The 9592-nt window shown below is 50.3% G+C and overlaps 1 protein-coding gene across 1 annotated transcript; it reads right to left on the bottom strand.

Moving 5' to 3' along the window:
- Positions 1-639: 639 nt before the first annotated feature.
- On the bottom strand, positions 640-9100 carry CCL5 (C-C motif chemokine ligand 5). Its single transcript, XM_017349037.3, has 3 exons — positions 8947-9100; positions 6591-6702; positions 640-1104 (listed from the first exon to the last, which is right to left on the bottom strand). The coding sequence occupies exons 1-3, from the start codon at positions 9020-9022 to the stop codon at positions 1017-1019; spliced, it is 276 nt and encodes a 91-aa protein (XP_017204526.1). The 5' UTR covers positions 9023-9100; the 3' UTR covers positions 640-1016.
- Between the last annotated feature and the right edge of the window lie 492 nt (positions 9101-9592).

Genomic DNA, 9592 nt, shown 5'->3' with positions numbered 1-9592 from the left:
TTCAGTTTCCTCTGTTGCCAAGAGTTGCAGTTTCCTGACTGCCAGCAGGGTCAATAATAACACCTACCCCAAAGGGTTATCAGAATGAAAAAGGATGGTGAGTGCGAGGGCTGGACCAATACCTGGCACGTTGTGGGTGCTCACTCAATATTAACTGTAATTCTGAGTGCTGTCAGCATGTTCACTTGAAGGGATGCATGGTTGGAATGCTGTAACTGTAAACACTGGTGTAGTTGTGGAAAGCCGTACACACACCTCATTCTCATTGAAATATCGGAGGCCCTTGGTTTGCCATCCATCCTGTCCTGAAGGCCAGTGTGGGGTGGAACCCGCTGGGGATAAAGTATAGGGTAGATAAGTGTGGAATGGCCGACCAGGGCCCAAGGAATCAAGGGAGTGAGCTGAACGCCTGGTGGCTTGGGCGTGAGCACGTAATGACTGTGGCAAACCCCATCCCACAGTGGATAAGCCACCAGGGATTTTACCTCCTCTTCCTGCCTGTGCTACCTTCTTTTTCCTCCCAGCCCTGAGCCCCCAGATCTAGGGCCAGCAACAGTTAAGTTGCTATTGTGCTCCCTGTGTGCTCAACATTCCTGGGGAAGGAGGGGTCCCAAGGAGAAAAGGAAACCAGGAGCCAACTTTGTAATTGTGCTGAGAATTTTAATGGAAAGCTGATTTCTTAGGTTTGAGGTGGGAGCTCTGGCCTCGGTACACCCCCATAGGAACCCCATATTCTCTTCTTTGTCTTCAGAGGCACAGTGACTTCCTTCCTGGTCACAGAGCTGTGGCCGCACGGAGGGGCATGAACCTCAGCACCTAGAGGTTTCCTGTTGTCGAGGCAGAGCCTCAGTGGCTCTTGGAGGCTTTAGCTGGGGAGGCTTTTATACCTGCTGCTGTGTGGTAGAGCCTGTGCCCTCCAAGGAGTGGGTGGGAGGAAGGCAATGGGAGGAAGCATCCCATGCTGGCCGGGACAAGAGCAGAGTGTGTGCAAGTTCAGGTTCAAGGCGCCATGCATCTTAGCTCATCTCCAAAGAGTTGATGTACTCCCGAACCCATTTCTTCTCTGGGTTGGCACACACCTGGCGGTTCTTCCTGGTGACAAAGCTGTTGGAGAGGAGAAGGGTGAGATCTTGTGAGCACTGGGGCAGCCAGCTTTAGGGCCAAGGAGGGTGGGGTCTAGAGGGAAATGGCGATGCACTGGAATAGGGCATTTTGGGAGCTCTGCGTGATTGCACTCGCGGTAGAGTCACTCATGGGTGAGTAGAAGAAGTGCACACACCTGAGTGTTGGTTTCACCTCCTGTTTGTTGGATTGCCTAGGCAAATCTCTGAGGGCCTCTAAAATGCTGATAGAAATAATTCCCACTTTGTATGATTGTTGTAAAGGCTCACTAGGCTAATCCTCCGCCTTGCGGCACTGGCACACCGGGTTCTAGTCCTGGTCGGGGCACTGGATTCTGTTCCGGTTGCCCCTCTTCCAGGCCAGCTCTCTGCTGTGGCCCGGGAGTGCAGTGGAGGATGGCCCAAGTGCTTGGGCCCTGCACTCCATGGGAGACCAGGAGAAGCACCTGGCTCCTGCCTTCGGATCAGTGCGGTGCGCTGGCCACAGCGCGCCGGCCGCGGCAGCTATTGGAGGGTGAACCAACGGCAAAGGAAGACCTTTCTCTCTGTCTCTCTCTCTCACTGTCCACTCTGCCTATCAAAAAAAATAATATATATATATATGAAATAACATGTCTGAAGGAGTTTTGAAAAATACCATACGTGTGGTGGTGGTTTTATTAGGATGTGGGGTCAGAGCACTGTGAGGGCTGACGCCCTGGCTGTGGGCACTGTGGGCTCTGAGAGGTCGAGGGTCCTGTGATATCGACAGTGTCCACACATTTCTGCTGTTGAGCCAGGCGGCACGTGGGGGCTGCGAGGTTAGGGGGCTAATCTCCACAGTGCTGATGGAGGTGTGAGCTGGAAGGTGAAAGCTGGGGGTGCTGAGGATCTGCCCAGCTGCCCGCCTTCCCTGTCTGCTGGGAGACTGGTTCTGACGGACAGAGGCTGCTGACGGCAGTGCTGCCAGGTCGCAGGTTCCTTCCGGGTCAGCCTGGCCTGTTTGTTCCTCTCTCGCTTTGCCTTCACCTTTAGGATGTTTTCTTGCACATTATTGCTATTTAAAAAAAAAGTTGAATGTTGGTTTTTACTTAGAGTAACAGGTAAAATATTTTAGAGGTTCTCATGGAACGAAAATTAACTTTATTGTCCAGAAGTTTTTTAAAAAGAGTCTAGCTGAGCTGCGCAGTATGCTGCATTACTGTACAGCAAAACAATTTTATTTGTCCTAAGAAACACAGGAAATATGTATAAATGTATTCTCTATGTTGAAATATTATGTTCAAATATATTTTGATGTCCTATGTATTTACTGCTTATATTTTAGCTTAATATTTTCATTATTTCTATAAAAAGATTGTTTATTCAAAAGGCAGAGTGAGAGAGAGAGGTTCTTCCATCCAACTGGTTCACTCACCAGATGGCCACAATAGCCTGGGGTAGGCCAGGCTGAAGCCAGGAGCCAGGAACTCTGGGTCTCCTACATGGATGACAGAGACTCAAGTACTTGGGCCATTATCTAATACTTTCCTAGGTACGTATATTAGCAAGAAGCTGTCCAGGAGGCAGTATTTGGGCCCCTGCCACCCCTGTGGAGCTCTGGGCTTCTGACCCAGCACTGGTATAGCAGGCATTTGGGAATTGAATAAGTGGATGGAAGATTTCTTTCTCCCTCTCTCTGTTGCTCTAACTTTCAAATAGATGAAAAATATTTAAAAATTTTAAAAACATTGTGGTAAAATACATGTAATCAGTTTTCAAAAATTTTACATTAAAATAAGCATATTTTGATTTCATTTTCTATAAACTTTTTGAAGTATCCTTGTATAACCTAAAACTTACCATTTTAACCATTTTAAAGTTTATCTTTTTTTCTTAAGATTTTTATTTATTTGAAAGAGTTACAGAGGGAGAGACAAGAGATCTTTCATCTGCTGGTTCACTCCCCAAATGGCTGCAACAGCTAGGGCTGGGCCAGGCCAAAGCCAGGATCTAGGAGCTTCATCTGGGTCTTGTGTGGGTAGAAGGAGCTCAAGCACTTGGGCCATCTTCTGGTGCTTTTCCCAGGCACATTAGCAAGGAGCTGGATCAGAAGTAGAGCAGCTAAGACATGAACCGGCACCCATATGGGATGCTGGTGTCACAGGTAGTGGCTTTACCCCTTATGACCCACGTTTATCTTTCTTTAAAAGTAGTTGTACATATTTATGTGTAATATGTAATGTTTTGTTACATATAGACATGGTGTGCTATTCAGTCAGGGTCAATATTTTTATCTTATCAAGAATTTAACATGTCCTTTTAGGGAAACATCTGAAATCCTATCTTCTAGGCTTTTTACATAGAGAAACACACAGTACCTTATCTACAGTCCCCCTACTGTACAACAGGAAGTTTATCTCGCACATTCTTATGCACACTGAGGCCTAGGTGGTCTGGGGAGAAGGAGGCTTTCCTGGCTGCTGGCGGAGCCTCACCCCAACCGCTCTGCCCTGGTGTGCAGACAGCAAAGGGAGCACAGGGGTGTTCTGGGCTCTTGTGCCGCCTCATGTTTGTTTTCTTATTTGGGATGATATGGGCGCCCTTGTCACATAAGAGATGTTCTCTGCATCCTCAGCCTGCAGTCAGGAGGTCAAAAGGCTGGGGACCCAGCACCCGAGGTGAGGGCTGCTCAGGCCCCCATTCCCTCCCCCGCCTGCAGCATGTAACTCCAAAGAGCAGCCCCTCTTCTCCAGCTTGTCCCTGCCTGCCTCTATTTCGGGGACCTTTTACTTGCCTGACTTCACTGCTTCCCTGTGCCCCTTAAGAGCAGGTACTGTCAGTCACTGCCCTTTGCTCTTGTCTGTATTCTCTCCCAAGTCTCTGGGCCTGGCACTCAGTTGGTGCTTAATGAGTGCTTATTGAATAAGTGAATGAATGAGTTGCATGCCCTCCTTAAATGTCACCTTCTGGGTGTGTAAGAATACATTTAGATGATAATAGGTTAGCATTTATCATGCACATACTATGTACCAGAGAACTTTCTAAGCATTTTATTCTTGCTGTGACCTGGTGAGGAAAGTACTTGTATTACCCCATTTTGCAGATGAGGAAATTGAGGGTCAGAAAGCAGAGCTCACCAACTGGCCCAGCTGGGGCTCTTCACAAAGGCAGACTGACTCTGGAGCCAGTGCCCACCAAGACAGTGTTGGATTTCTAACCCCAAAACCCTTCTCTCCGCTACCAAGCCTTTGTTTCGCACTCCCCACAGGGTATTTCCATGAGGTGGTCTGGCTGCCCCTGTGGCTCTTGCCTCTATAAACAGCTCTTCTCACCACTTAGGGTGGGTCCACACTTCTGCAGCTGTCTGCACTAGAACCTCAGCCTTGGCTCCCCTCTCTCCCCGACACTCCTGATCCCCTGCCAGGGCTTGCTAATTCCACCTCCTAAGGTCTCCTCTCTCCTTTCCTTCAGGCACTGTTCAGCCTCCAGTGCCCCTCACGTGAACACAGACAACAGCTCCTGACTGGACCCTTGGTTCGCAGCCTTTCTGCGTGCTAACTCGTTTTTGCACTTGGCAGCTTTGGCTGCATTGTTCTCGTTCTCTAGGCCCTCTGTGCTTTCCTACCTGAAGTCTATGTAAACCAAACTGGACCCTGGCGATGGGCTCTCTGCCTGATACACCCCTTCCTGCAGGCCGTTCTCTGCTGGTCCAAACCTCTCCTCAAGCAGTGCTTCTGGCAGCAAACCTCCTCTAGGTCCCCTGTCCTGTCCCCTGAAGCTGACGTGTTCCCCTGCTGTCTATGCGATGTTCTTGTGTAGGGTACTCTAGTCATTGCTGAGTCAGTCTCATCCCTTGTACTAGATTGTGCACCTCATAAGGCACCTGGTGGTTTTATTAATCTCTGTCCATAACAGGTGCTTTTTTTCTTTTAAAAAATATTTGAGTTCAGAGCCGGCGCCATGGCTCAACAGGCTAATCCTCCGCCTAGTGGCGCCGGCACACCGGGTTCTAGTCCCAGTCGGGCCCCGGATTCTGTCCCGGTTGCCCCTCTTCCAGGCCAGCTCTCTGCTATGGCCTCGGAGTGCAGTGGAGGATGGCCTAAGTCCTTGGGCCTTGCACTCCATGGGAGACCAGGAGAAGCACCTGGCTCCTGCCATTGGATCAGCGCGGTGTGCCAGCCACAGCGCCGGCCGCGGCAGCCATTGGAGGGTGAACCAACAGCAAAGGAAGACCTTTCTCTCTGTCTCTCTCTCTCACTGTCCACTCTGCCTGTCAAAAAAAAAAAAAAAAAAAATTTTGAGTTCAGAAATGAAGTTAGCAGGGCAGATGTTTGGCACAGTGGTGAAGATGCTGCTTGAAACACCAGCATCCTAGATCGGAGTGCCTGAGTTTGAGTCTCAGCTCTGCACCTGGTTCCAGCTGCCTGCTAATGCACACACTGGGAGGCAGCAGGTGATGGCTCAAGTAATTGGGCACCTGTCACCCATGGGGGAGACCTGGGGAATGAGTTCCTAGTTTCTGGCTTCAACCTGGCTCAGCCCCAAATGTTGTACCACTTGGGGAGCAAACTAGCAGGTGGAAGATTCTTTCTCCCCCCCACAAAATAAACAAAAATGTTTTAAAGAAATAACAGGGCTAAATATTGCCACCATTCTTTGAGGAGTTCCTCAGAAAACTAAAGTCCATCTTCGAATACTCACATCTTTGCCATTGGCTTGATAATTTTGTGTTAAAAACATTTACCCTTATATAGAAAACTTTATGATTGCCCCATTTGAATTCTTTAAGCCTCTGTCATCTTAAGCTTCTTAAACAGCCATCATGACAGGAGCTCCACATACGGGCTCCTTGCCTCCCTTCCTGTGCAGCCTTGGTGAGCAGACAAACCTCTCGATGGTGAGAACTACAAATACCTGCCAGGGCTGTCATGAGAAACAGAGAGGTAATGTAATAGGACATTTGAAACATAGTGGGCACTTCCTATGTGGTAGGGATATTGTGTTTTTCTCAATGTATTAGCTTACATATTTAGAGGTGAGTCTCATCTCATTATTTCTTCCCCAACGGATACTTTTCCTGTTCATTTTTTACATGATTAGAATTAGGCACTTGACTTCTGACCTCTCCTCTCTGGCTGCTCTTATTTATTTAGGTGAACCTGATGGGGTGTGGGGTGTGGGGCATTAGAATGCCCTTAAATGGAAAGTGATGGCTGAGTCCACCTCTGCACACAGAGGTGTTCCAGACCACGTCCAGTGAAAGCCACATGGGTAAAGACTGCAATCCTGGGAACCTGGCCTATCAGGGCGGGCAGGACCTCCCAGAGCACCTGTCTGGTCCTTTGACATGGGCTAGAGGCGAGGGGTGGTGGGTGTTTGAGCAGCTACAGGATGGGGAGTGTGGACTGGGTGCCCTTTCAGAGGACTTGTAGGGGAATTGGCTCCCAAAAGGAGCAAGAGGCATTCCTCTCTCCCCTGCCCCCCAACCCCCACAGGGCTGAGACTCACACAACTGCCGGGAAGGAGCACTTGCCGCTGGTATAGAAATACTCCGTGACGTGGGCCCGGGGCAGCAGGCGGGAGATGTAGGCAAAGCAGCAGGGCGTGGTGTCCGAGGCATCTGGGAGAAGGAAGGTGGAGAAAGCCGCTTTATTCATTGCCGGTGCACAGTGGGCATTGTGCTGCACACTTCCTGTGATTTCTCTTGAACAGTATCCACCTTGGCAGAAACTGAGACTCGGGAGGGTCAAGTCACCTGGCCATGGCACACAGCGTTTAAGTGGGGGTTCCAGTAAGGACCGAGAGGCCCTTCTTAGGCTTTTGCCCAGCCCGGAGCCAGGTTTTCACCCTTGCCTTCACACTGCAGCTCCTGCCCTGGGGTCCCCCTTGGGTCTCTGAGCCCCTTCCTGGTTTGTCCTGGACCCTCTGCTCAGCTCTGCCCCTGCCAGGATCCCAAGTGGAAGGACTTTTTTTTTCCTGAGAACTGGTTGTGTGGTTGTGAGTTCCACATGGCTCAGGCCTCACCCTACAGAGTCCCTGGAGATGCCTATGGCCTCCTGGGAGCCCTGGCTGAGCTGCAGGGAGAAGCACTCTGAGCAGAGGGCCTCTTGGTCAATTCAAGAGTGTGCTGGGGGACTGGCGCTATGGCACAGTGGGTTAAAGTTGCTGCCTGCAGTGCTGTCATCCCATATGGGTGCTGATTGAAGTCCCAGCTGCTCCACTTCCGATACAGCTCTCTGCTGTGGCCTGGGAAAGCAGTGGAGGATGACTCAAGTCCTTGGGCCCCTGCACCCACGTGGAAGACCTGGAAGAAGCTCCTGGCTTCGGATCAGCTCAGCTTTGGCCATTGTCTCCATTTGAGGAGTGAACCAGCAGATGGAAGAACTCTTTCTCTGTCTCTACCTCTCTCTGTAACTCTTTCAAATAAATAAAATAAATCTTAAAAAATAAATAAAAATCTTAAAAAAAAAAAAAAAAGAGCATGCTGGGAAGCACGTGTGGCCTTAGCAGAGCGGTGGTGATGCTCTTCCCAGAGTTTCCCTCATTCCTTCCTGGCATCCCTACCCTACCACTGTGTGTCCGTGGCCACGTGACCTTACCCTCTTGAGCCTCAGATAGAATTTTGTGTGTGTGTGTGTGTGTGTGTTTTTGACAGGCAGAGTTAGACAGTGAGAGAGAGAGAAAGGTCTTCCTTTTCCGTTGGTTCACCCCCCAAATGGCAGCTATGGCCAGTGTGCTGCGCTGATCCAGAGCCAGGTGCTTCCTCTTGGTCTCCCATGCGAGTGCAGGCCCCAGGCACTTGGGCCATCCTCCACTGCCTTCCTGGGCCACAGCAGAGAGCTGGACTGGAAGAGGAGCAACTGGGACTAGAACCTGGGGTGCTGGTGCCGCAGGCGGAGGATTAGCCTAGTGAGCTGTGGCGCCGGCCTAGAATGGGTTTTGAATACTCTTCCCCCACTTCCTAGCTCTGTGCCCTTAAACAGGTTACTTTTGGGGTTTCTGTTTTCCCACCTGTAAGCTACTGAAAGAGTAGCTGTGAATATTAAGTAAGAGGATATATGCGAAGCAATGGGCACAATGCCTGATATATAATAGACATTTAACTAGTTTTTACTAAACTTTTAATATTTATTTATTTTTGACACAGAGACAGAGCTCTCATCTGCTGGTTCACTCCCAAATGCCCAGGACAGTTGGATCAGGGTCAGGCGAGAGCCAGGATTTGGGAACTTAATCCAGGTCTCCGATATGGGTGGCAGGGGTCCATTCCCTTGGGCCATTACCTCCTGTCTCCCAGGGTGTGCATTATCAGGCTGCTGGAATAGGGAGTGGAACTGAGACTTGAACTCAGGCTCTCGAATGGGATGCAGGTGTCCCAACCAGTGTGTTAACCACTAGGCTAAATGTCCCTATTTTCCTTTTAAAGGCCCCATTTTTGCCATCTATGAAATGAGAGAGAAGTTGATTGAATCAAGGGTTTTAGTTGAGTGTTCAAAATTTCTGAGAAATGCCACTGCTGACAGGCATGCATCTGTCATGTCTCAGGGTCAATGAGAGCTACCCCTGCCTGCTAATACCTCGAGCACTAGTCCATGCTCGGTGAGTGCCTGCAGGCCTCAGGGGTGTAGACCCTGGAGTCACAGAATAGTTGATGAGGAGATGCCTGCTGTGAGGCAGCTCAGAGGTCTATCAGGGGCAACAGAACATCAGGCAAAGTGGTAAGAATGTGCGCGACGGGTTCAGGCAGTACACAAACTCCAGTTGCAAAGACAGCCAGGTCTGGGAGAGAGTGTGAGATGGCATGGGCACGCAGGCAGAGGGTCTGAATCCACGGGCTGCGGCAGGCAGTCGGGACTGGACTTACATGGGGAGGCAGATGCAGGTGCGCAGAGGGCAGCAGCGGTGAGGAGGACGGCGAGGGCGGCGGCGGAGACCTCCATGGTAACGGTGGGCAGAGCTGTGGAGAAGCGGGAGCTGAGTCTCAGGAGTCCCTGCAGAGAGCCTTGGCAGCTCAGGCTGGCCCTTTTATACAGTCAGGGCTGGTAGAAGGGGCGCCCCCGCCAGGGGAGTTTCCAAAACAGCAGCTAAGCGTTGGCTGATAACCTAAGTGAAATTGCACAAAACGGAAAAGAAAACTGAAATAGGCTCCGGAAATTTGAGTTTCTCTCTCTGTCTCCCTCCCATCCAGGGTGAGCTCATCAGTTCCTCCTTTGCCCAAGCGCGGGTGGATGCTTGGCTGTCATCATGGCCTCACCTTCCAGGGCACTGCCCGCCTCAGGAGGAGGAAGCTGCTGCTCTGGGGACAAAAGAGGAGATGTAGGACAGAATCAGAAGCCACTGGGTCTTGATTTGGTTGCTTTCAGAGTTCTTTCTTTCTTCTTTTTTTTTTTTTTTTTGACAGGCAGAGTTAGACAGAGAGAAAGATCTTCCTTCCATTGGTTCACCCCCCAAATGGCTGCTACGGCTGGCGCGCTGTGCTGATCCGAAGCCAGGAGCAAGGTGCTTCCTCC

This window comes from Oryctolagus cuniculus, chromosome 17 (genome assembly GCF_964237555.1).
Source record: "Oryctolagus cuniculus chromosome 17, mOryCun1.1, whole genome shotgun sequence".
In the NCBI taxonomy this organism is placed as follows: domain Eukaryota; kingdom Metazoa; phylum Chordata; class Mammalia; order Lagomorpha; family Leporidae; genus Oryctolagus; species Oryctolagus cuniculus.
Note: the sequence above shows the minus strand (reverse complement) of the source record. Positions and strands in the feature narration are given on the sequence as shown.

Coding starts and splice junctions, on each gene's coding strand:
- CCL5 (XM_017349037.3), bottom strand. CDS start 9,022: ATGGAGGTCTCCGCCGCCGCCCTCGCCGTCCTCCTCACCGCTGCTGCC. Junction 6,703..8,946: donor ACCTGCATCTGCCTCCCCAT/GTAAGTCCAGTC, acceptor TCCTTCTCCCAG/ATGCCTCGGACACCACGCCC. Junction 1,105..6,590: donor TGCTCCTTCCCGGCAGTTGT/GTGAGTCTCAGC, acceptor CCTCTCCAACAG/CTTTGTCACCAGGAAGAACC.